At 40.2% G+C, this 26,949-nt stretch overlaps 5 protein-coding genes and 2 pseudogenes across 5 annotated transcripts; all 7 read right to left on the bottom strand.

The window, feature by feature from the left end:
- Window positions 1-383: 383 nt before the first annotated feature.
- Window positions 384-11,046, bottom strand: LOC122418384 (uncharacterized). The gene is made up of 14 exons (XM_043432554.1): window positions 10,753-11,046; window positions 10,178-10,687; window positions 9,983-10,084; window positions 9,730-9,888; window positions 9,574-9,642; window positions 7,855-8,364; window positions 7,651-7,752; window positions 5,584-6,093; window positions 5,349-5,450; window positions 3,910-4,227; window positions 3,108-3,617; window positions 966-1,067; window positions 726-884; window positions 384-637 (listed from the first exon to the last, which is right to left on the bottom strand). The coding sequence occupies exons 1-14, from the start codon at window positions 11,044-11,046 to the stop codon at window positions 554-556; spliced, it is 3,531 nt and encodes a 1,176-aa protein (XP_043288489.1). The 3' UTR covers window positions 384-553.
- LOC122417881 (uncharacterized) lies at window positions 4,801-6,403 on the bottom strand. Its single transcript, XM_043431756.1, has 4 exons — window positions 5,584-6,403; window positions 5,349-5,450; window positions 5,078-5,236; window positions 4,801-4,994 (listed from the first exon to the last, which is right to left on the bottom strand). Exons 1-4 carry the CDS (start codon window positions 6,241-6,243, stop codon window positions 4,926-4,928), a joined length of 990 nt encoding a protein of 329 aa, XP_043287691.1. The 5' UTR covers window positions 6,244-6,403; the 3' UTR covers window positions 4,801-4,925.
- Window positions 7,048-8,763, bottom strand: LOC122417880 (uncharacterized). The gene is made up of 5 exons (XM_043431755.1): window positions 8,470-8,763; window positions 7,855-8,364; window positions 7,651-7,752; window positions 7,217-7,375; window positions 7,048-7,116 (listed from the first exon to the last, which is right to left on the bottom strand). Exons 1-5 carry the CDS (start codon window positions 8,761-8,763, stop codon window positions 7,048-7,050), a joined length of 1,134 nt encoding a protein of 377 aa, XP_043287690.1.
- A 2,038-nt stretch (window positions 11,047-13,084) lies between the features above and the next one.
- LOC122418375 (uncharacterized) lies at window positions 13,085-16,790 on the bottom strand (annotated as a pseudogene).
- A 998-nt stretch (window positions 16,791-17,788) lies between these two features.
- Window positions 17,789-19,578, bottom strand: LOC122418374 (uncharacterized; annotated as a pseudogene).
- A 1,803-nt stretch (window positions 19,579-21,381) lies between these two features.
- LOC122418215 (uncharacterized) lies at window positions 21,382-22,579 on the bottom strand. The gene is made up of 3 exons (XM_043432320.1): window positions 22,286-22,579; window positions 21,699-22,208; window positions 21,382-21,608 (listed from the first exon to the last, which is right to left on the bottom strand). The coding sequence occupies exons 1-3, from the start codon at window positions 22,577-22,579 to the stop codon at window positions 21,474-21,476; spliced, it is 939 nt and encodes a 312-aa protein (XP_043288255.1). The 3' UTR covers window positions 21,382-21,473.
- A 643-nt stretch (window positions 22,580-23,222) lies between these two features.
- On the bottom strand, window positions 23,223-25,608 carry LOC122418302 (odorant receptor 43a-like). Its single transcript, XM_043432442.1, has 5 exons — window positions 25,315-25,608; window positions 24,728-25,237; window positions 23,704-23,805; window positions 23,434-23,592; window positions 23,223-23,357 (listed from the first exon to the last, which is right to left on the bottom strand). The coding sequence occupies exons 1-5, from the start codon at window positions 25,606-25,608 to the stop codon at window positions 23,292-23,294; spliced, it is 1,131 nt and encodes a 376-aa protein (XP_043288377.1). The 3' UTR covers window positions 23,223-23,291.
- Between the last annotated feature and the right edge of the window lie 1,341 nt (window positions 25,609-26,949).

The following is a 26,949-nucleotide window of genomic DNA, read 5'->3' as shown; positions in this document are numbered from 1 at the left end:
CCCACCATTTTTCAATAAAAAAAACCTTCAGATATCGGACTAGTTTACAATCGAAGGTCAACGAATTTATTTTCCCTACAAAAGTGAAAAAATTGATGCTGCAAAACGAGCATCGACATTTCCAACGAATCCGGCGTAAAGTAACGCTTTTCCGGATTCGAGTATGAAGAAAAGTTGATCGAAAGACAACTTTTCGAGGAGATTGTACCTACGAAAGATTCCTGGCTCACTCGACTTGGGCATGATTGCAGATTGGCGTGCCAGGAATTTGACCAGATCGAGAGAACCGTAAGGAAAGTTTGTTGACGTTAAGCACACGTTGATTGTGAATAAACGCAGATCTTGGGACAGGTTCCATTCAAAGAGCAGCCGACGAAGATCGCTTTTCGATGCAAGCTCATTACGAGGAGGCTGCTCCTTGTAATGTTCAACAAATTTATCTGCTGGAAGGAAAAAATAGACTCGAGACATTCTCCCTACGAGGACATCGCTGAAAAGAATTCATGGCGTCGGAATGGGAACATTTTTGGGTCTTTTTTTCCACAAGTTTGATTCATTTATTGACAGACTCAGCTTCGGCGTCCGACAGTACGAGGAGGCGGAAGGTCGTGAAGTAGGAGAAAACACTCGACAGGAACTGAAAGAAAAAAAAGATTTTTAAAATGTTCTCGACGATCGAGAGCAGCCTTTGACGTCAAGAGTAACAACGAAACGTCGTTTCGTACCGAGGCGTAGAAGCGGAAAGAAAGAGCAGGGAGAAAACCGCCAACGGACACGAGAACGGGCTTCTGAGATCTTCGCAATATCATCGTAATGTCCTTCATTAATTTCGGCGAAATGTCCAACCACGAAATATTGTAAATGTTCGTTCCTATCAAATCACACTGCCCAACGGTTTCCAATCAATCAGGCATCGATTTTCTCAGTAAATAATCTCTGTCAGGTCATTCGATCTAATTACTCACGACTCGGAGCATGTTTTCGGTCGGCCATGCACAGACCAGCAGATTTATTAGGCTGACCAGAGTCGCTGGTCCGTACTGAGCCTTGATTATAAATGGACGATCCTAAAAAGTCACAAAATTTTTCAGTTTTTACGACTGCATTGGGGGTATTCCGTATCAAGTGGAAATCCACTTTGGGACTCAAACATGGTTGAAAAATCATATGCTTCTCATCAAAATTTGCCTAGATCCTTAACCCTACACCTCATGTGCCTTTTTTCATACCCTCAACCTCATGACCGGGGTTTGAACGCACCCCACTCTTTTTCTGCTTATAAATCCGGTCCTACGATGCTAAACTGACTTTGTCCTACACCATTTTCTTCGTTTTTTTATAACGAAAAGAATGATGTACGATAAAACTAATTTCAATTGAATTTATATATTAAAAAATCCGTCGATAATCAGTCGATAATGTCGCTTGTTAGGACGGGAGCGTAGTTTGAAGTTCGCGTGGGGTGTGCTCACACCCCAGTTATGCGTTCTAGGGTTAAAGCCGGCCATACAAGCTACGGTTCACCGGAGACGTCTACCTGTACAGACGTGCCTGCGCAGGTTGGCCGGAATTTGTATGGCGACAGACATTTGTGCAGGTCTTTAGACCTGCGCAGGCGACCAGAGCAAAATCGAAAATCAATTTTTTCGGGTCTGATCATGCGGTGGACCCGAGTGTGTGTGTGTGTGTGTGGATGTCTTTCGGTGCCCCATACACGCTACGACGTCAGGTTGACCTGTACAGGCACAACTGCACAGGCAAACCTGTCAGGTATACCGTAGCGTGTATGGTCGGCTTAAGTGACCATTTTGCCCCATATTCCCCTACAAGTTTTCTTTTACTAAATACTTCATATTTTACGGGGTTGAATGAAAAAAATATTTCGATCGAGATAAGTTTTTCAAATGCAGTAGAAAAACATTACAAATGGCTGGAACGTCGATTTAACAATAAAAAACTGATAAAATCAACGAGGGTCAGACTGGCGACCCGCCATGACGGAAAGGGGTGGGAGAGAGTGGGGTAATTTCGGACGCAGGGTAAATATGGACACCGCGATATCTTTATATTCCGACAGCCCCACTTTCACACACTTGAACTCATGCGATAGCCCTATCAACGTTTAGTGCGTACTCACATTGTTCAAGGCGCGAAGTGTTTTGAAATTTCCTTTGAGGTAAGACCGATCATAAAATTTCGTGCATTTTGGTATAATTTTTGCTTATACATTAAATTGATGAAACTACGGGATAAACGGTTTCAATGTTATTAAAAAAAAATAATTTAATATCCTTATTTTATATAAGAATCATTAACGTAGTTCAAACTTGGACTGATCCTACTGTTTTTGGATTATTAATTAATTTGTCAAATTTTGCAGTTTGGGGTAATTTCGGACGACTTGTTTGGGGGGATTCCGGACGTTCTGCTCTTACCCCATATCGATTGATCTTTTTCAAATTTCAGTAACGTCGTAAATATACATATGAAAGAAAAGACCAACGTATGATAGTGAGTGCATAAGTGTAGCAGTGAAACGTGAGCTCACAAGGTTGCACAAGCGAAAGTACGAGTCGAAAATATGTTTGCGATATGTATAACAATTTCTAATGCAGTTTAGATTCAGCTCAAGGGCCGTCCGGAATTGACCCGGAGGTTCCGGGTAAATCCGAATTTTACAGAGTGTTGTTTTTTGCTAAATATCTAGAAATTTGTTCATCTATTTATTCAAATTTACATTGAAAATCGTAAACGCGAAAATTAACGTTGACCGTTAAGGAAATTTTATTTCTTTACATTTTTTAAATTTAATTATTAGTTTTCAATACACAGAGAATCGAAAAAAAAAACATAAAAACAAAAACTGTGAGTAAAATTGAGCAGTTAAAAATTTGAAATAATTTGTCACGTTTCTGACACTACAAACGATATAGCGAAAATTTATGAAATCATTTTGATATTGCAAAACAATTTGATTTTTTGATTTTTATGACAATTTGATGCTGCCTGATTAATGATTTCACGTTCATCGCGATGCCCAGTCCCAAAACGGTGCCAAAATTCAGGCCCGAGAAAGGCTTTTTGGGATTTTTCGCTCGTCGACTCACCCCAAGGAGTTGCATGGTGCCCATGATCGTTGAAAATCCGCAGACACAAGCACTGGTGAGAGCGATGTAACACATGGTTTCAGAGACTTGACTTGCATAGATCAAAAGTCGTTGATGTTTATCAACGAATGATCCAAACTCCTCGATCCCCGAAGACTTTTTGATTTCTTCCGCGAGGATTTCGAGTCTAGCGCCAGCGAACCACATGAGCAAAGCGACTTGGCAATCGATGGTGAGACCGGCGGAAGTTTGAAATCCGACGATCGATTGATGCACGAAAATCAAGTACATGCTTATCCCCGAATCAATGGAAAAAGGATAAACTGCGAAGGTCGGCATTCGCTGATGGGGAAATACGAAAGGACCGAATATCACTGGCACCGATGCCAAGTAATTCATTACCGTCACTCCAGTGTAAAAAATCCAACATCTGTCAATGTAACTCTGCAGCACATGGAGCTCGTGATCCTCACAAGTTTTCACGAATTCCTCCATCTCGTGGATCAAGAGCTTCGGGGGCAAAGTACAATTGACAAGAAAATATGAAAAATCTTGAAGAAAATAAAATCGATCCAAAAATATCGCTGCACTCATGAAAATTTCTTCAAATTTAATAAAATCATTTTCAAAATTTTTAGAATCCTGCAGGCCGCAGTCGTCACGCTTTTCAATGAAAAAAAATCTGCATTTCAATGACGATTTAAAAAAAAACTCAATTTTTGGAGACAAAGTGCTTTCCGTACGTTCGATGATCTTAATTTTCAAACCTTTGCTTTTATTCAAATTTCATTTGGTTTCATACCTGACACTTTTTCCGATGTACACGAAGAATCAAACTTTTGATGATGATCATGCCGCAGGCGCCCGCCAAGCCGGTCGATTGTGTCATGATGATGGGATCAGCGCGATATTCATAAATGGAGAAGAGCAACGGTACTAGGAGGCAAAAAACGTTCAAAAACGATATGCACCAAGAGAAATCTTCTCGGAAGATACCCCATTTGGTCGCGTGTTTCGAGGGTGGCCAAGTGCAGACGAGCCGGACGCTCAGCCTTGTGAATTTCACCGCTTTCCCAAGGCTGGCTTTCGACTCCATGCGTCGACGATGGTTCTTCAAGGACTGCTCCTCACTCGAAGAATCCCAAGTCTCTCTCAACCCCACGCGTGCGCCATTCGGCGATCGAATATTAATGCCGATCATTATCCCTCTTACACGAGGGAGTGATAAACACTCGACTGCACCGACGCAAACTCCTTACAATCGTTTCTTAAATATCGCGATTATCAGTAATTTGCAAAATTTTCTGAACCGACGGAAGGAAAATAGCTCGGAGGGAGAAAGTCCGAGCGGGACCCTCTTCCAGTAAATTAATATTGACCGAACTATCGCTTCCCATTCACAACCCTAAATGCAAGTCGAAAGGGGTGCAGAATCTTCCAGCAGGGTGAATCGTTGAGATCAATTATTATTATAATCGATAGTAACGCACGCAGGGGTCGTGCTACCAGAACGTGCAATCGAAATTTTCTCTCGAAGGGTTGATGCGATTTCTTGACCAAGCGAAACTCTAAAGGTGGGGAAAAACAAGGAAAAACTTTATTTCAAGGTATTTCAAAATTGTTCTTCCGTGTTTTTGTTGCTTTTCATTCCCCATAGTTCACTGAACGAATGATTCATTTTTGCATAGTTTTCAGGAACTTTTATTTGAAAAATTGATGCACTATAATATTTTCATTGCTGAGTTTTCATTCGTTGTGAAAATTGAGAAAAAATGGTGTTTCCGGGTCCCCGCGGTGAAGAAACGGACTCGAAAATATTCACGCTTCTCCATCGGAAGTGATGACGAGGCGAATGGTCGTAAAGTATGAGAACACAGCGGAGAGGAACTTTGAAAAAAATGGTGTTATGGACGGAGTTAACGAGGGGAGATGGTCGAGCTGAAAAATACTTGAAAAATGTTTGTTATTACCGAAGCATAAAAGCGAAATGATAGCCCGGGGAGGAAGCCACCGACCGAGACGCGGGTGCCTCGTTGCGACCTCTGCAAAATCATGATCAAGCCTCTCGACAGTTTTGGTGAGACGTTGAACCAGGAAGTGTTGTAAACATTTATTCCTACCAAATCACACTGAATTTCGGAGTCTTTGAAACGTGATCCAAAGAGACGAATGACAAATTTTCTTCTCTTTTCTTGTTAGAAAAAGTGACAAAATATTTTCGTTTCTGTAGAATCTACGCACCACTCTGATCACGTTTTCCGTAGGCCAGGCGCAGATCAGAAGATTCACGAGTGCAACGACCGTTGCAGGTCCGTACTGCATTCTGATAGTGAGCGGTTGGTTCTTCAATGTTAATTCGTAAAAAAAAGAAAGAAAAAAAAATTAGTTTATAAAAAACCGCAAAGGAATGAGGATCGGTGACCCGAAAAATCGAATTGAAGAACTAAAAGCGAGAAAATCTCTGGAAAATACTTACGCCGATGAGTTGCAAGGAGAACATGACCGAGGCAAGGCTGCAGATAAAGGTGGTAGCGAGTGCAATGTAGCACATGGTGCCGGCGACTTGATCGATGTAGGTCAAGTGTCGTTGGTGTTTTTCGACGAAGGAACGAAATTTTTCAGGGTCATTGACATCCGCGGCTTGTTTGGCAAGAATTTCGAGTCTGGCACCGGCGAACCACATCAGCAGAGCCATTTGACAGTCGATGGTGAAAGCTGCCGAGACTTGGAGTCCGGTGAAGCATTGGTGGAGGAAAACGAGATACATGGTGAGGCCAGATTCGACGGGAAATGGGTAGACTGCGAAGGTTGGAAAACGCTGATGGGGAAAAACGAATGGACCGAATATGACGGGCACAGCCCCTAAGTAATTAACGATCGTAATGCTTCCGTAAAAGATCCAACATTTGTCGACGTAACTTTGGAGCACTCGCTTCTCCTTGTCGTTACAGTTATTCAGAAAATCTTCCATCTCATCGATCAGCAGCTTGATCAAAAAAAATATGCTCGAAAGTAAAGGAACGTCACCACAGGGGAAATAAAATGAAAAAAATAATAATAATAAAAAAATTGAGAAATTCTCAACTTCCGGCTCGAAATATTCCGCTCTGTGCACCCTTTTCACTCCCATCGTCATCCCATTTTTTCACATCCTCCTACCTGACATTTCTTCCGATGTACTCGAAGAACGAGTGTCTTTATGATAATCATGATGCACGCGAAACTCAGTCCCACTGACTGCGTCATTATGATAGAATCCGAACGATATTTATAAACGGAATAACTCAATGGTACGAGGAGACAAAAGACACTGACGAAGGAAAAACACCACGCGATTTCAGCCCTTCGCCTCTCCCACCTCGTAGCCCTTCTCGACGGTGGCCAAGTGCACACCAAACTGACACTCCACTTCGTGAATTGAACTGCGCTCCGAAGACTCACCGTTGCTTTCCTCTCCATGGCTCGCTCGCAACTGAGCCTCCCTCGAGTCCTCGGAGCTCCCTTCTCATCCCCACTCTTTGCAACGTCGTACAACGACGCCTCGTCGGCGATAGCTCGTTGGTTCATTATTAATCAGACTCGTTTTCTTCCTGCCGCGATGCAAATTCCTGCAGCTAACCGCTTATTTTCCTCCACTCATTCGCCGGACTCTACACACCAAAATTATCGAGTAATTTGCCGCTAATTAGCACTCTTCGGGAAAACAGTGGGAACGAAGCCTCGTGCAACTCTATCGATTTTCGGAAGCACATTTTTCTCGAGGTGCTAACCACCGGGGAACTTAGTTCCTCAGGAGGGTGGCTTCGGTGCGCAGGAATTTTTGAACGGGTGCTTGAGCGCCAATGAAGTTTGCTGCATTCGTGAGATTTCATTTTTTCTTGTTATTCAACAGTAAAAAAAATCGTACAAATTTTTCGACAGAGATCGAGTCACGGATTCGTCAGTTATCAGCTTCCGTCATCACGACCAGACGAATCGTAGTGAAGTAAGAAAATACCGCTGAAAGAAACTTGAAACAAGGAAAAAGTGGTCAAACGTTATTTGAACGTGATTCGAAGCCTCGAACCACACTCAAATCCCTTAGAAGTTTATCAATTTGCTCCTCCTACCGATGCATAAAACCTGAAGGAAAGAGAGGGAAGAAAACCACCGATCGACACTTGAACCGGTCGTTGAGATCTTCGTAATATCATTATTATGTCTCTCGATGATTCTGGTCGCATTCCAACCCACGGAGTGCTGTACACGTTCGTCCCTATTCGATCGCACTGCACATTGACTTTATTAAAAAGCTCGAGAAAATCGAAAGGAGTGGAATTAAAAAAAAAATTTTCGTAATTATTTTAAAAATTAGTAAAAATTCGCGAAAAATAGTAGAGTTCGTGCTTGAATTTTGTTCCTGTGTTTATCGACAGTTAAAAAAACGAAGCAAAGCATTTCGTGCATGAAAAATAATTTTCAAAATATTTGAATTTCTGTCGATCTGAATTTTTTTTAAATTTTAGCTCGAATTATTTAATTCGAGATGAAATTCATAACTCACCATTCCCATCATGTTTTCCGTTGGCCAAGTGCAGACCATCAGATTTATGAAGCAAACGAGTATTCCTGGGCCGAATTGGAGCTTGACGCTCCACGGTTGATTCTTCAATACGGAATGATTTATTGCGTTCGTCAATGTAGTAGAAAGTTTTTATTCGACGAATAACGAATGAAGGAAAAATAGCTGCAATAGTTTCGTACTCACACCGACGAGCTGGAGGCAGAACATGATTAAGGCGATGCCACAAACGCAGCTGGTTGTGAACGCGACGTAGCACATTGTTCCAGAGACTCGAACGACGTATGACAAGAGTTTTTCATGTTTTTTAACAATGGAACTGTAGTTTTTGATATTTTTAAATTTTTTTATTTCCTCAGCGAGGATTTCGAGCCTCGCGCCAGCGAACCACATCATCAGTGCGACTTGGCAGTCGACGGTCAGACCGGCAGAACATTGTAGCCCGACGATGGATTGATGGACGTAAATGAGGTACATCGGTAGACCAGAATCAATGGAAAATGGATAAGTCGCGAAAGTTGGCATTCGCTGATTGGGCAGAATGAACGGACTCATACTTATCGTGATACTCGATAAATAATTCATGAACGATATTGCACAGTGAAACATGCAAAATCTGTTGACGTTGTTTCGCAAAATCTGCTTTTCGTGGGGTTGGGCATTTTTCAAAAATTCCTCCATTTCGTCGATCAAAATCTTCACAAAAAATCAATCCAAATTTGGAGCATTGAAAATTGCTTTTTGCATCCAACATTTTTGTAACTCCTCGCTAATACGCGGCTGCCAAATTTGACTGAATACCTGAATTTTTTTTCGATGCAGTCGCAGAGTGAGGCTCTTGGAAAGGCTCATGGCACAAGAAAAGCACAAAGAAGTTGAGTGAGTGACGATTATGAAATTCGAACGATACTCGTAAATCGAGTGTAAAAGGGGAACGAAAAGGCACAGAAGACTGACGAAGGAGATACTCCAGGCGATGTTCTCCTTGGTCGTCTGCCACTTTGTAGCTCCGCTTGGAGGGGGCCAAGTGCATACGAGGCGCACACTCAATCTAGTCCAATAAATAGCTCTCTCGAAACTTGTATTATGTTCCATGTCGACGTTTCATCGACGACTGATAAGCTTCTCGAAGGTGCAAAATTATTCCGACCCTTTCTCTTTCCCTCCCGTTTTTACATTTTCAATCGTCGAATCATTACGGCTCGGTAGGAATAAGTGCACAAAATATCGTAATTGCAAAATTGTTTAATAACGTTTTCAAGACTGTTGTTTCCGAGATGATTGCACTGAGCCAGAGCAAACGCCTTAGGAGCTGAGTCTGGTCTCTCCATTAATCATTAATGATTGATTTTAACCGAACCAGCATAAGGCTGAATTCTCAAGCGATAAACTTCGAGGAGGGTGGCGAGTGGCGTAATTGCTGCAAGTCGAAGGGGCTCAGCCTCGAATAAGAAATTTTTCTCATTGTTACAACATCAGTACTCGCGAGGAAGGGTTTTCCCAGTGGAAAAACTTTCAACCGATTTTAAAATCATACGAAGCTTCGAACAATAAGTGTTTGCAAATGTCAATGCGCCTTCTTTTGGTCTCGTGGCTTAATCGTTATCAAAATTTACTTTTTTTTTTATGGATTTGGACATCGACATCTCGAACTACGGTTATGGACGAGAGAGGTAATATATTAAAAAATCTGTAAAATTTTATGAATATGTCAATCAAGTAAATGAATAAATTAGTGCGATTAAGAATGAATTTATTTGAATGAATAAATATAATAAATAGAAAATGAAAAAAATCGTTTCAAACTTTTTTCGCTGGTACAAATCACACGTTGGAGTTGATTAGATTTTGAAAAGTGATAATGCTTCGTATGATACATAAAAATTTGACGGTGACAAATCATGATGATTCGTCGTCCGTGCCCAGCATGACGAGCCGGAGGGTCGTAAAGCAGGACAAAACGCACGATAAAAACTTGAAAATAAAAATGAATGATTACGAAGGAAGAATAATAATAAAAAGGAGAGTAATAATAATTGAATATTTTGAAATTTCCTTTACCGAGGTATAAAATTCGAATGAAAGAGCAGGAATAAAACCAGCAACGGAAACTTGAACGGGTTGTTGCGATCTTTGCAGAATCATGACTATGTCCCTGGACGTTTTAGGCGACATTTCGACCCACGGAGTGTCGTACACACTTTTTCCTATTAGATCACACTAAACGCGAAGATTTCAAACGAGTGCCCAAGTATTCGAGTTTTAGAGTGAATTGCACTCGGATGAAAAGAATTATGAAGTAAAAAATACAAACCACCCTGACAATATCCTCATTCGGCCAAACACAGATCATTAGATTAGTGAGGCCGACAATGGAGACAGGTCCGAATTGCAATTTCACCAAAATCGGTTGGTTCTTAAATGAAATATCGACGTTTATCATTGCGAAAGTTATTAACGGGATCGGAGGGAAAAATTCGCCTGATAAAAACTCATTTTTTATACTCACGCCGACCAACTGCATGCAGCAGACGATCGAGGCGATTCCGCAAACGCAGGTGGTCGTGAAAGCGACATAGCGCATGGCATCAGCGACTTCGGTCGCATAGAACAAGAGACGCTCGTGTTTTTTGACAAAGTAACTAAAATCTTTGATGCTCGTCGAGTTCTGAATTTCTCCGGCAAGAATTTCGAGCCTCGCACCGGCGAACCACATCATGATTGCCATTTGACAGTCGACCGTGAGACTAGCTGAAGTTTGAAGTCCTACTATGGACTGATGAATGAAAGCGAGGTACATGGGGATGCCGGACTCGATGGAAAATGGGTAGACCGCTGCAGTCGGCATTTTCTGATCGGCGATGACGAATGGACTAATTATCATTGAGACACTGGCTGTGTAGTTCAAAAAGGAAATGATCACGTGGTAGACCCAACACTTGTCAACGTAATCCTGGAGAACTTGCCTCTCGTGCTGCCGACATGTTTCCACGAATTCCATCATCTCGTCAATGAGAATCTTGCATGGAAAAACCAAGAAAATATCAAGTTTTTCACGAAAATCACAACTTTTGTCTTTTTTACCTGAATTTTCTTCCTGTGGTATCGCACCACGAGAGATTTCATGATAATTATTACGCAGGCCGAACAAAAACACATCGTCTGAGTTATGATAACGGGGTTCGAAATGTTCTCGTGGATCGAGTTAATCAGAGGTATGAGAAGACAAAAGACACTCAAAAGGGAAATACACCACGCGCAGTCCTCCCTGACCAGCTCCCATTTCATCGCACTCCCCGATGGTGGCCAAGTACACGCGAGCCGGACGCTTAGTCTCGTGAAATTCACGGCTCCTTCGAGACTCACTCGGTGCACCATGTCGTCAGCTCGACAACGACTGGTCGGTCGCCTCCCAGAACGCTTTTCCTCCTGCAACTCCACGGAGCCCCCTTGTTAATCAATTTTTAACAAACTCGTTATCCAATTACGCTTATGGAGCGTATCAACGAACGTACAACGAGAGAAAATTCCATATCATTATCTCAAAACTGTTAGCACGCTTCCTAGAATTGCATGCAACATTTAAAATTCGTTTCCATCCACCTCTTGCTGCTAATTAACGATCGATATTTTCCTCCAAGTATCAGGTAAGTTTCCAGAAATTGCAGGCAGCGTTACACACTCGGTGGGAGTCCAGACCTTCTATTATTCATTACCACAAATTAGCACTAGTGTAAAATTGTTCCAAGTGGGAAAGAAAAGCTTTAGGAAGTCTCCCCCCTCGGATAGTCAGAAGTTGAATCCCTTCGCAGCAACAACATATCGATGTCCAGATCACTCGCCTCGTCACATCGAGTGCATTTTCTCGACGATTCCGAGGTAAGAATCAAAAATTTGATATTCAGCCAAATTGTTATAAAAAACATCGAGAGTTGAGGTTCTTAAAGAGTTATTTAAAATGAAATTCTTTCTCGCGCTCGAATCTGTGCGCGTTGTTCCCACGGCAGTGGGTGTCGCAGAGGTGGAAGCTATATCGCTGGGGGGATTTTCCAAAACAATGGACTTTATCGTCGGTATATCAGGCAGTTGATAACGATTCGTACTCAGAAGTAGAACGGTGCAATTCGTGCTAGTTTTTGTGAACCTTAAAATTGTACAGTTCTGTGCCCGAAACGACTCTGTGTTGAATCAATTAAAAGTAAAGTTCTTCACTTGTTACGTTCCAGTAGAAGATATTGAAATTCTTTCGAGTCAACCCAGCAGGGACGAGAGTCACGTCTTTTGAATATGGGAGGACAAGAGTGATTTTTGTGAGATAGATTTTTGCAACCCCGACGGCAAGCAGATAAACCCTCAGAGGTGTGGAGAAACAGATATGTAATAAGTATGTACTCACAAGATATTTCTTCATTAACTATATTGGAGATTATTTATTGGCCGAATTTCTCCTGGTTTCCTCTCTTTCTTTACAATTGAAGCGTTGTCTTTGTAGAATGAAATCGTTGCAGTTTGAGCGTTCATAATAGCTCGTTCGAAAATGGTTTACAATGTTGTTACAAACGTTTTTTTTTAAATTAATGATGATTGAATTCGTAGAGGTTTATTGTAAATAATTGTAGTTGAGTTGTGAAATTCGTGATACTTCTCGAATTTATTTCAAGTCCGAATTGATACGGGATTTTGCGTATAATTGGACAGAGTCTTAAAATTAATTAACGATTGCAAAAGTCAAGGGTGAAGAGCCATCAGGGCGTCTTTTGACCTGATTTATCTTTCCATAGGAAGATTTCAGGCTCCTCCAAAGCTCGCTTGCTTCGGACAAATCGATTCCCCTCGATTTTATTTTTAAAAATCGCAGTTCATTGTCCAACCATGAAATTTGATTAGAAATAAAGGTCTTTGAATATATATGTATATGATCTCGCAGCGTGAATCATGTTTCTGGAATTCCTTTGTCTTCCAGTGCTCGAGCCATTTCTCGAATTATCGAATCATTAAATTATAACAGGCTCGCGTATCTGTATGTGTGCAACGTGAATTAGTGCGTGTGCTCTCTACGTGCAAAGCTCGAGTTTACTTTTTTGTGTTTAGTCGAGACTTTTGTGGACGGAATCTATAGAGGTTTACGGTTTCTTTTTGATGAGCTACTCGATACTGAAAGAATTTTAGCGCACTGTCTGGTCTTCATCCGCCCCTAAATACATTTTGCTTCTACTGTATCTTTCCTGTCGGTGGAGTCTTTTTTTTTTTGGAATTTACGGTTTTTACCACGTGCTGTCTGCTAGGTCGTATGACAATATCGAGTCGTACAATATCATTCATTTTGAAAATAGCTTCTTGCGTGTTTAAAACTTGGTGACTTTGTGATTAATTGGAATGCACATTTTTCGTTAAGTGCAACCTGGAAACTTGGCATCTAGATGCTGCCGAGGCTCCAAGCTGGAGTTAAAAGCAATTTGAATAATCCTAGTAATCATAATGGATTTTTTATTTTTTTGAAATCCATGCTTTCAAGAATTTGCAAATCACTCCTTTAGATCGATACGTTGACATTATTGATCGTTCTCGATAAAACGAATTTCGAAAATTATTCACATTGATTAAATCTCGTTTTCATTGGTAGATTCGTAGATTCGTACATACTTTTCCAAGACTAAAATGAATAATGTAGAACCGGAATGTGCGTGTATGGAAGATAAATATGTACACAGAGAGGTCGAGAATACCAAAAAACTTCTTTTACTCTGATACGATCGCTGATGTCGTGGTGCACAGCATAAATTTGTTTAAGAATATGACTAAGAATTCATGGTGTTTCGTTAAGACGAGCCCATGACGAGTCGAAGTGTAGTAAAGTAGGAGAAAACACATGATAAAAACTTGAAAAGAGAAGATATCGATCGTTAATAATAAGAAAAATAATAATCATTACGAATCCTAATTATTTATTAAATATTGAACATTTTTTACCGAGGCATAAAATTTGAATGAGAGAGCAGGGATAAAACCAGCAATAGAAACTCGAACAGGTCTTTGCGATCTTTGCAGAATCATGATTATGTCTCTGGACACTTTGGGTGACATGTCGACCCATGGAATCTCATAAATAGCTGATCCTACTAAATCACACTAAATGCGAAGTATAAATAGGTAATGATTTCGAGTAAAATTTACTTGAAAAAAACCAAGAACTCAAGAGTACGAACCACTCTGACAATATTCTCAATCGGCCAAGCGCAAATGATCAAGTGAGTGAGGCAGATTATGGATATAGGTCCGAATTGCAATTTCACCAAAATTGGTTGATTCTAAAATGAAAATGAGTAAATCCTAGGGAATGCTGGAGCGATGAAGCTTCATTTGTACTCACACTGGCATAAAATAAAAGTCGTTCGTGTTTGCTGATCAAGTAACTGAACTTTTGAATACTCGGAAAATTTATGATTTCCTTAGCAAGAAGTTCGAGCCTCGCGCCCGCGTACCACATCATCATTGCCATTTGACAGTCGACCGTAACGGCAGCCGAAGCTTGAAATGCCACCATGAACTGGTGTATGTAAATAAGGTACATAAGGATACCGGAATCAATAGGGAATGGATAAACCGCAGTAGTTGGCATCTTCTCACCAGGAATCACGAATGGACTTATAGCAGTTGCAACACCGGCTAAGTAATTCATAATTGATACGATCACATGGTAGACCCAACACTTGTCGATGTAACTCTGGAGAACTTGTGTCTCCCGTTCGGAACAAGTTTGTACAAACTTCTCCATTTCGTCGACAAGAATCTTGCATGGATAAACGAAAAATAACGAAAAAACCTATAGAGAGCCAGAGACAGGGGCGAAAAAATGATCTTTCTTACCTGCAATTTCTTTCGGTGCAGTCGCAAAACTAGAGTTTTCATAATGATGATAACGCAGCCTGAACAAAAACACATTGTCTGAGCTATAATGATCGGGTTCGTTATGAACTCGGGGATCGAATTAACCAGCGGTATAAGAAGACAAAAAACACTTATAAGGGAAATACACCAAGCGCAGTGTTTTCCTTGGCGAGTTCCCAATTGGTAGCACTCCCCGATGGTGTCTTTTCAACGCCGGTCTTGCTGGAGTGGGGAATTTTTTACATTTGTTTGTTCGTTTACAGTTTTTGAGTCCATACAAAGTCCAGTTGTCCACTTCTCAACTCGAAAATGTTTTCGTGATTTTGTGAATGTTAGAAAAGTACGGTGTTCGTCAACAGTAATCTGGAATCTGTCAAGTTTTCGAGTTGGAGTTGGAAGTAATTTAAAAAATCCCAGCAATCATTATAGAGTTTGTAAGGTCGAGAATCAATGATTTCTACAATTTGTTGTATGACTATCATGTGTATAACATGTTGTATAACACTCAGTTGTATGAATACAATAAGTTTTATTTGTACGAATTGAGAAAAGGCTACGTTTCTAAATGGAACGAATCTCACAAACTAGTAAAATTGACAAAAATTAACTTTCATTGGTGATTCATACAAAATTTCAGAATCGAACGTATTTTTTCTAAGCTGAAAATAAATGACGTAGGACGTAGGAATGGAATTTGCGTAGACTTGTTACAATATGCAATAAAAATTCAAGGTGTTTCATTCGGTTCCATATTATTCGAGCCCAATATGACGAGTCGGAGAGTAGTAAAGTAGGAGAAAACACACGATAAAAACTTGAAAGAAAAGAAATCTATCGTTAATCATAAGAATAATAACAATCATTATGAATCCTAATTATTTATTAAAAATTCAACATTTTTTACCGATGTGTAAAATTTGAATGAGAGAGCAGGAATTAAGCCAGCAATGGAGACTCGAACGGGTCGCTGCGATTTTTGCAGAATCATGATTATGTCCCTGGTGACATTGGGCGACATTTCGACCCACGCAGTGTTGTATACAGTTTGGCCTATTAGATCACACTAGACGCGAAAGTTGGAGAAAAACGAAACATAAAGGCGATGAATTCGGGTGGAATTTACTTCGATTAAAAAAATTAATGAATTCAAGAATACGAACTACTCTGCCAATGTTTTCAATCGGCCAAGCGCAGATAATTAAGTTAGTGAGGCAGACTATGGACCCAGGTCCGAATTGCAATTTCACCCAAATCGGTTGGTCCTCCAGTAAAAAATCAATGTTTATCGTGTCGAGAATTATCATAGTAATCGAGAGACAAATTCACTTCATAATAAGTTGTGTTTCATACTCACGCCGACCAACTGTATGCAACCGACAATCGATGCAATTCCACAAATGCAAGTGGTCGTAAAAACGACATAGCGCATGATTTCAGCGACTTGAGTGGCATAAGATAAAAGTCTTTCGTGTTTTTCAATCAAGTAACCGAACTCTTTGATGTTCGGAGAATTTTTTATTTCTTCAGAAAGGATTTCGATCCTCGCACCAGCATACCACATCATCACTGCCATTTGGCAATCGACCGTAAAAGCGGCTGAAGTTTGAAGTCCGACCATGGATTGGTGGATGAAAACGAGGTACATAAGGATACCGGAATCAATGGGAAACGGGTAGATCGCGGCAGTTGGCATCTTCTGATCAGGAATCACGAATGTATTTATAATCAATGCAATACTCGCTAAGTAATTCATAAATGATACGATCACATGGTAGACCGAACACTTGTCGACGTAACTCTGGAGAACGCGTCTCTCCCGTTCGGAACAAGTTTGTACGAACTTCTCCATTTCGTCGACGAGAATCTTGCATAAAAAATCGGAAAATAAGGAAAAAACTATAGAAAGCCACAGGCAGAAGTGAAAAAATGTTGTTTCTCACCTGCAATTTCGTTCGTTGCAGTCGTAAAGTGAGAGTTTTCACAATGATGATAACGCAAGCTGAACAAAAACACATTGTCTGAGTTATAACGATCGGATTCGTTATGAACTCGGGAATCGCGTTAATCAGAGGTATCAGGAGTAAAAAAACACTGAAAAAGGATATACACCAAGCATAATCCTCCTTGGCGAGTTCCCATTTGGTTGCACTCCCCGATGGTGGCCAAGTGCACACAAGACGGACGCTCAGTTTCGTGAAATTTATCGCTTTCTCGATACTCACTCTTTGCACCATTGCGATGGCTCTTCAACGACTGGTCAACCCTCCTGAGCTCTTCTCACATCCAACCCCACTCACCCGCTTGTTAATCCATTATTAACGAGACTCGTTATCCAATTATACTTATGGAACGTACCAACGAGAAGGTACAACGACTGAAAATTCCATGTTATTATCACAACAGCGTTATTGCATACTTTGTAGAATAGCATGCAGCATTTAATATTCGTTTTCACCCGCCGTCTCCTGCTGATTACCATGCAACGATCCCACACTTGGTGGGAATCAAACCTGCTGTTGTTCATTATCACAAATTAGCACTAGTGTAAAACTGTTTCAAGTGGGAGAAAATGGGTTTGGGGAACTTGCAGATGCCCCGGTCCGCAAGTTTCCCAAGCTCCGCAAGTCCGAGGAAAGTCAGTATAGTTAGAAGCTAGATCTCTTCACAGGAGCTTGATGTCCAGGAAAAAACATCCATCACATCGTCACATCAAGTGCATTTTCTTAACAATTCCAAGTTAAGAAACAAAAACGTAATTCAACCAAATTGAGTTGTATTCTTATAAAGAAATATGGGAATTCAAGTGCTTGAAAAGCTCACTGAAATGATGCCGTAGGTTTTGGTGTTGTAAAAAAATGAAATTCTTTTTCGCGTTTGTATCTGTGTGCGTTGTTTTCAAGACGGCGAGTGCGGTACAGGAGGAAGCTACTCAAGCTACTGTGAAACGACACCGCAACGACGGCCTTGCTGGAGTGGGGATTTTTTTACAGTTGTTTGTTCGTTTACAGTTGTTGAGTCCATACAAAGTCCGGTTGTCCACTTCTCTACTCGAAAATATGTTTTCGTGATTTTGTGAATGTTAGAAATGTACGGTGTTCGTCAACAGTAATCTGGAATCTTGGCATCTGCATGCTTCGAGTTGGAGTTGGAAGTAATTGAAAAAATCCAAGTAATCATAACCTACTTTAAAAGGTCGAGAATCAACGATTCCTAGAATTTGCAAATCACTCGGTTGAACGAATACAATCAAAGTTTTTTTATACGAATTGAGAAAAAGCTGCGTTTCTAAATGGAACGAATTCCATGAACTAGTAAAATTGTGAAAGATTAATTTTCATCGGTGAATTCGTCGATTCGTAAACAATTTCAAAATCGTACGTATTTTTTCTAAGCTGAAAATATATGATGTAGGAACGAAATTTGCGTGAACAAAAACAAATATCTACTCTGTGAGGCCGAGGATTCTAAGAGATTTTTTTTACTCCGATAAGAACGTTGATGTCGTAGAACAGCGTAAATTCGTTACAGATGCAAGAACTACGTGTGTTTCATTCGGTTCCATTAAGATGAGCCCAACATGACGAGTCGAAGAGTAGTAAAGTAGGAGAAAACACACGATAAATACTTGAAAGAAAAGAAATTGACCGTTTATAATACAAACAGTAATAATCAGTACGAATCGTAATGATTTATTAAAAATTAAACATTTTTTACTGAGGTGTAAAATTTTAATGAGAGAGCAGGAATAAAACCACCGACGGACACCTGAACGGGTCGTTGCGATCTTTGCAAAATCAAGATTATGTTCCCGGACACTTTGGGCGACATGTCGACCCATGGAATGTCATAAAAAGCCGATCCAATTAAATCGCACTAAACGCCAAAGTTTCAGGAGAATAAATTAACGATGATTGCTAGTGAAATTTACTTTGATTTTAAAAATTCATAAAATCATGAATACGAACCACTCTGATGATATTCTCAATCGGCCAAATGCAGATAATCAGGTTAGTGAGGCAGATCATGGCCACAGGTGCGAATTGCAATTTCACGAACATCGGTTGATTCTTTCAAAGAGAAATGCGCGGAGAATCAGATTTTAAAAATGGTCAGAAAAATAGGTTAATCCGAGGGGACGCTGGAGCGATGAAACTTTGTCTGTACTCACACTGACCAACTGTATGCAGCAGACGATCGATGTGATACCACAAATGCAAGTGGTCGTGAAAGCGCAATAGCGCATGTCTCCAGCTACTCGAGTGGCATAAAATAAAAGTCGTTCGTGTTTTCCGATCAAGTAACTGAATCCTTTAAAGTTCGGAAAGTTTTTTATTTCCTCGGCAAGAATTTCGAGTCACGTGCCCGCGTACCACATCAGCATTGCCATTTGACAGTCGACCGTATGGCTAGCGAAAGTTTGAAATCCTACTATGGACTGGTGAATGTAAGCGAGGTACATGAGGACACCAGAATCAGTGGGAAATGGATAGACCGCGGTAGTTGGCATCTTCTGACCAGGAATTACGAATGGACTTATAATGACTGCAAAAGTAGCAATGTAATTCAGAAATGATGCGATCGCGTGGTAGACCCAACTCTCCCATTCACAACAAGTCTGTACGAACTTCTCCATCACGTCGACGAGAATCTTGCATAGAACATCGAGTTATAACGAAAAAAAAATACAAGACCGTCAGAGAAAGCCAGTGAAAAAAGTTTTTTTCTTACCTGGAACTTCTTTTGATGCATTCGCACAACGAGAGTTTTCACAATGATGACAATGCAAGCTGAACAATAACACATTGTTTGAGTTAAAACGATCGGATCCGTTATGAACTCGGGTATTGCGTTAATCAGCGGTATCAAGAGACTAACAACAGACAAAAAGGAAATGCACCAAGCACAATTCTCCTCAGTGAGTTCCCATTTGGTTGCACTTCCCGATGGCGGCCAAGTGCACACGAGACGAACGCTCAGTCTCGTGAAATTCACTGCTCCCTCTACACTCACTCTGTGTACCATGTCAACGGCTCTTCAACAAATGGTCAAACCTCTCGAGCTCGTCTCACTTCCAACCCCACTCACCCGCTTGTTAATCCATTATTAACGAGACTCGTTATCCAATTATACTTATGGAACGTACCAACGAGAAGGTACAACGACTGAAAATTCCATGTTATTATTGCAACACCGTTATTGCATACTTTGTAGGATAGAATGCAGCAGCATTTAAAATTTGTTTTCACCCACCGTCTCCTGTTGATTATCAACGATCGATATTTTCCACCAAGTATCAGACGGATGGGGCTCAAAAGTTCGCTATTCTAGGCCTTCTAACTTTTGAGCCCCACCCGTATCAGACACGTCTTCGAAAATTGCTGGCAACGTTACACACTTGGTGGGAATGAAACCTTCTGTTGTTCATTATTATCATACAAACTAGCACCAATGTAAAACTGTTTCAAGTGGGAGAAAATGGTTTTGGAGAGTTTGCGTCTCCCTGAAGAAAGTCAGTAGTCTGAAGCTAGATGTCTTCGCAGGAGTTTGATGACCAGGACAAAACATCCATGTCGTCGTCACATCGAGTACTTTTTTTTTTGACAATTCCGAGGTAAGAAACAAAAGCATAATTCAATCATGCTCGGAAGAAGAACGGTTATTCGTGTTGGTTTTCGTGAACGCTAGAATTCGCACAGAAGGGAGGGAAGAGTGGGACAAAGCGAAGCGACCCCCCGAAAAAGTGAATTTTTTTTTTGGACCGAAACTTGCAGAATTTATCATATTTGATATTAAATATAATATCAAATATTGCAATATAATGTCATATTTATTGCATCATATATAATATAATGTCATATTTATTGCAAAATTGTACTTTTCCAAGGGAATCAAAAAAATAATATGCTTTTCTCGTTGAACAACTGAAAAATATGATGATCACACTTATCAGATACCATATAAGGCAATACTATTCATGACTAGAATTGCTATTGTTTTCTAGGTTAACTTTATAATCATTTTTATTTGTGTTACCAAAAGAAACAGAAAGACGCTGCAAATTGAAATTTGCAAATTGCTTTCTCAAGATGGTCAAGATGCACGGTGCTCAAGAAGCACGATGCTTAAAACTTACTCTATGTCGAGTTTTTACCTTTTTGGAAGGTCAAGATTCAATTATTTCAAGGATTTGCGAATCCCTTGAATGAATACGTCGAAATTGCGGATCATCTGCTTGAATTGAGATTTAAAAAACCGTTTCTCTGAATGAAATGAACTCTGTAAGCTAGTAAAATTGATAAAAATTCGTTTTCATCGGTAAGTTGGTAGATTTGTAAAGGAATCAAGAATTGTACATACTAATCCAAGGCTAAAAATAAATGACGTAGGAACGGAATGTGCGTATATGAAAAATAAATATGTACACAGAGAGGTCGAGAATTCCAAAAGAATTTTTTCACTCTGATAAGAACGTTGATGTCGTAGCACGACGTAAACTTGTTATATAATGTAAGAATTTGACTGTGTAAGAATTCAATCTGTTTCATTACGATGAGCCCAACATGACGAGGCGAAGAGTAGTAAAGTAGGAGAAAACGCATGATAAAAACTTGAAAGAAAAAGTCGATCATTAATTATGAGAACAACAATAATCATTACGAATCGCAATGATTTATTAAAATGAACACTTTTTACCGAGGTGTAAAATTTGAATGAGAGGGCAGGAATAAAACCACCGATGGAGACTCGAACGGGTCGTTGCGATCTTTGCAGAATCATGATTATATCCCTAGACACTTTGGGCGACATGTCGACCCATGGAATGTCATAAACAGTTGATCCAATTAAATCGCACTAAACGCCAAAAAGTTTCAAAAGAATAAATAGATAATAATAATTGCTAGTGGAATTTAATTTCATCAATCAAAATTCATGAACTCAAGAATACGAACCACTCTGACGATATTCTCAATTGGCCAAGCGCAAATAATCAAGTTAGTGAGGCAGACTATGGACACGGGTCCGAATTGTAATTTCACCAAAATCGGTTGATTCTTTCAAGGAGAAATGCACGGAAAAACAGACTTAGAAAAATGGGTAAACCCGAGGGGACGCTGGAGCGATGAAACTCCGTTTGTACTCACACTGACCAACTGCATGCAGCAGACGATTGATGCGATACCACAAACGCAAGTGGTCGTAAAAGCGACATAGCGCATGGTTTCAGCCACTTGAGTAGCATAAAATAAAAGTCGTTCGTGTTTTCTGACGAAGTAACCGAACTCTTTGATGTTCGGAGAGCTTTTTATCTCCTCGGCAAACAGTTCGAGCCTCGCGCCCGCGTACCACATCATCATTGCCATTTGACAGTCGACCGTCAGACCAGCCGAAGTTTGAAGTCCGACCATGGACTGGTGGATGAAAACGAGGTACATGAGGACACCGGAATCGACGGGGAACGGATAGACCGCGGCAGTTGGCATCTTCTGATCAGGAATCACGAATGGACTTATAATCATTGCAATACTCGCTAAGTAATTCATAAATGATATGATCACATGGTAGACCGAACACTTGTCGACGTAACTTTGGAGAACGCGTCTCTCCCGTTCGGAACAAGTTTGTACGAACTTCTCCATCTCGTCGACGAGAATCTTGCATGGAAAATCAAAAAATAACGAAAAAAACAATAGAAATCCAGAGACAAAAGTGAAAAAATGTTCTTTTTTACCTGAAATTTCTTTCGATGCAATCGCAAAACTAGAGTTTTCATAATAATGATAACGCAAGCTGAACAAAAACACATTGTCTGGGTTATAACGATCGGATTCGTTATGAACTCGGGAATCGCATTAATCAGAGGTATCAGGAGACAAAAAACACTGAAAAAGGATATACACCAAGCACAATCCTCCTTGGCGAGTTCCCATTTAGTTGCACTCCCCGATGGCGGCCAAGTGCACACAAGACGGACGCTCAGTCTCGTGAAATTTATCGCTTCCTCGACACTCGCTCTTTGTACCATGGCGATGGCTCTTCAACGACTGGTCAACCCTCCCGAGCTCTTCTCACTTCCAACCCCACTCACCCGCTTGTTAATCCATTATTAACGAGACTCATCATCCAATTATACTTATGGAAGCTACCAACGAATGTGCAAATTCTGAAAATTCTATGTCATTATTCCAACACTATTTCTCGGGTAACACTTTTCTCGAAATTCCATGCAATTACGCTTAAATTCTTTGGGAGCCGAACCTCCTGCTTGTAATTACTATGAATTAGTACCAATGCAGTATTATCTCGAGTCAGAGAGAAGTTCAAGGCCTGAGGGAACTCTGACAGCTATGCAAAGTTCAATTTGAGCAATAATTTCGGAGCTGAAATGATACCCTATAAATTTTATTCGAGACAGCAGACTCGTTATGCTGTTACATCGACCGCATTGTCTTGACATTTGCATGAAAGTTGAAAAGTATAAAAATTTAAACAAATAGTCTGAGGGTCACAATCGATTTTGAATTCTAATCAAAATTTGGAATTTTACAACCGATTGAAACTTTTAGGGAGCCGGAAGCACAGCGAAGCAAAGCTCGGCAATGGTTAGGAGGAAAAAAGACTCGGACCACTCAAAATGAATTTAATCAGTGATTTTCACATTGAGTATATTTCGTAGTATCAAAGTCTACAAAGTAGAAAAAGTCGATCAAGAGGCGTCAGGACACTGAGTCAACGAATTATTTCTCATCACCCGACATGACCAGCCGAAGAGTCGTGAAGTAGGAAAACACAGTCGACAAAAACTTGAAATCGGAAAAAGCTTCGTTAGCTATCAATACGTTGAGATATCGTAATACTCGGAGACTTTTTCGGTCTTACCGAGGAGTAAAACCGAAAGGAAAGTGCGGGAAGGAAACCACCGATGGAAACTTGAACAGGTTGCTGCGATCTCTGTAATATCATGACAATGTCTTTCGTCTGTTCTGGTGACATGTCAAACCACGGAGCGTTGTAAACAGCAGTTCCGATCAGATTGCACTAATCGTAATGTTTTTTGAGTTAAAACAAGACCAAAACTGCAGTATGGAAACGCGCAACGTTACGGCTCCCGGTAACCAAATAATCAGAAATCGTTTGCAGAATACTCACGACTTTTATCATGTTTTCTGCCGGCCAAGTGCAGATCATGAGATTTGTTAAACCAACGATCGTTACGGGACCAAACTGCATTTGGACCATCAATGGTTGATTCTGCAATAAAAATTTTCGGTTTTTTATGCACTCGTCGAATCCGGTTGTCATTTTCGCATTTTCTGCCAAAAACATCGCACAGCAAATACTCGAAATATTTTTACCATTTAATTTCAATAAATTATAATTATTTTTTTATTATTATACTTTTTATAATTTCGTTATTTTCATGCTTTCTATGTGTTGCGTGAAGATCTGGTGTTGGTGGGAAAATAAATGACGCAATGCAGGTCGGGTGTAAAATGTGTAAAAGGATGATTCTTTATTTGATGTTGATGATAAAAAGAAACAATGAAGGAATATCCCGCCAATGAATAATTGGCCCGAAAGATAATCCCGAAATATATGAGGAATCCGATGATAAAAGGTCCCAAGAAATGTATCAGATTGTAGCCGATAATGTCCCGCGTGCGATGAGCACTGTATTTTTGTAGTCGCTTGGAATAGCTGTATTTCGAAAAATGTCGGTTTTTCGAATTTTATGCCTCTAAGGGGTTGTTTCCGTTTTGCCCCGAATTTTCTTTTTTACGAAATTCGGGAAACAAGGACTGGGCATCAATTTTGGGACTCAAAAATAGTTGAAAGACCATATGCTCATCAATGAAACTTGCTTAAATCCTTAAGTGTCCATTTTGCTCCATACTACCCTACGTGCCGACGCCCGCGGGAGCGTGAGAACTAGAACACGAAAATGCCCATTGTCTCACGTTTCCCAAATTCCCGAGCCAGCGAGCGCTCGCCGGCACCAAAACCTCGCTAATTCCTGAACACTATGATTTTAATAATTTTAAAAACAATTAATAATTTTATTTTTTGAGGCGGAGCTCCGATTTGAAACAATAGCCATATATTCTGGATTATAAATTGGAGAATTTCTATTCTAAATCTGGATCCAAGTGTACAATTGTTTGGATGCACTTACACCAACAAACTGCATGCAGCACATGATAGAAGCGACACCAGAAACGACTGTAGTGATGAGCGCAGTGTAGCACATGGTGCCGGACACTCGTTCGGCGTAGGCCACGAGTCGTTGATGCTTTTTGACGAACGAGCGAAACTCTTTGACGTTGGGAGAGTCACTGATTTCCTGAGCAAGAATTTCGAGCCTCGCACCAGCGAACCACATGATCACTGCCATTTGACAATCGATCGTAAGAGCTGCTGAGGTCTGAAGTCCCACGATGGACTGGTGGATGAAAACGAGGTACATGAGGACTCCGGATTCGATGGAAAACGGGTAGATCGCGGCAGTCGGCATCGCTTGATCAGGGAAAACGAATGGACCGAAAATCACTGGTACGGACGCGAGATAATTCATGAACGAAATTATCCCGTGAAACATCCATAATTTGTCGACGTAACTTTGGAGCACTCGTCGCTCGTGACTTTCACAAGTTTTTACAAACTCTTCCATCTCGCTGATCATGTACTTGAACAAAAGTCAAATCCTGGATTGAGTGCATCAATCGGGTTGGAGTCGAAAAAATTCACAATTCAAATTCGTACCTGACATTCATCTCGATTTATTCTCAAAACCAGGGTTTTCATAATGATCGTTGCACAAGCAGAACAGAAACACATCGTTTGCGTAAGAACGATCGGATCCGAATAGTATTTTTGGATCGATGCCAAAAGTGGGATCAAGAGGCAAAAGACGCTTAAAAACGAAATCCACCAGGCTACATTCTCCTGAATGATTTTGGATTTCGTTGCTGTCGTCGATGGTGGCCAAGTACACACGAGACGAACGCTCAATCTCGTAAAGTTGAATGCTTCCTCGAGACTCACTTGACGTACCATGTCTACGGATCTCGAGCGACTGATCCGCCGCTTTTCAAAGTTGCAGAAAAATTCTCACTGCAACTCGAGCCCCCTCGAGAACGAAATTCACTATTATTGCTCTATTACAACGCTACACGTTTCTTGGGAAATCAACCATGCATGTAAATGAGCTTTTCTCTACCACTGCCAGCAATCAATATTCTTATGCTATGAGAAAATTGCATCAATCTATGAAATTCAATGAGAATAAAGTCTCCTGCTATCAATTGCTGTTGATTATCATCAAAGTTGGATGATAAAGTGTATTATTTTGTAAAATAACACTCGATCCTTGGGGTGAATTGTTAAGAAGTTTGAATTCTTGTACCATTGCGAAAACCAGCATTTTTCTTCATTTCTCTCTTGCTTACCTAATTGGTTTCGAGTTTCAATACGTATGAAAAGTGAGGAGTTCAATTTTTCATTATTTCACCTCAACTTCGCGTATGTGGATTCTGTAATTCGATTTCATCCCTTTACAGGGGAGCCGGACGATAAAAGAAACAATTTGCTGGAATCCGGGGCCTGAATGACAAAGGAGGGTCGTGAAGTGAGACGTGGAGACGAGAAGAAAAACTGTTATAATCATTGAATTCATTTGGTTCTCGATAAGAATTTTGAAAAAAAAATCGAGACGAGGCAGAGTTTTTCTCAAATAGAATAAAAATCTCAAAAATTCTTCTGGGGAAAAAAGGTTGGAACAAGTACATTGATGATCCCTTGTTTCCTGATCATATCACGAAAAGTCTAAAAAAAATTTCATTAAAAAAATTATGAAAAGCCTAAAATCAATTTTTTTTTTAAATTGAACACTCATAATGGAGCGAGAAATCTGGAAGAAAAGCTGTTACTTTGATGAAGGCAGATTTCCAAATCGTCTGCGACAAAGAGTCCTAACGGGATGGGAAGGAAAACAAACACTGTGCGATCGGTCCTTGGTGAGTTAAGGATATTTGGTACAGGCTTACAATGTTGCCATGCTAAACCATGCTAAAAACATAAAAAATTTCAAAATGATCAGAATTTTATAAAATTTGGTGAAAATATTCTTTAGTGCCAAATTTGCCAATACAAATTTTTTAAGATTTTTCTTCTGTACAGTTATCGAGTAATTGATCACTAAAGTTCACGTGTATAAGCATAGCGTTTCCGGGCATAAGAAATCTGCTTTAATGCGTAATTACTCGATAACTAAGCAAAAGAAAATTTTGAAAAAAATTGTGTTTTCGCACTTGATGTTGAAGAACATTATCACCAAATTTGATCAATTTTTAATTATTTAGACCTTTGTACCAAACATCCTTAACTTTGTCATTTTTA

This window comes from Venturia canescens, chromosome 11, assembly GCF_019457755.1.
Source record: "Venturia canescens isolate UGA chromosome 11, ASM1945775v1, whole genome shotgun sequence".
NCBI lineage: Eukaryota > Metazoa > Arthropoda > Insecta > Hymenoptera > Ichneumonidae > Venturia > Venturia canescens.
Note: the sequence above shows the minus strand (reverse complement) of the source record. Positions and strands in the feature narration are given on the sequence as shown.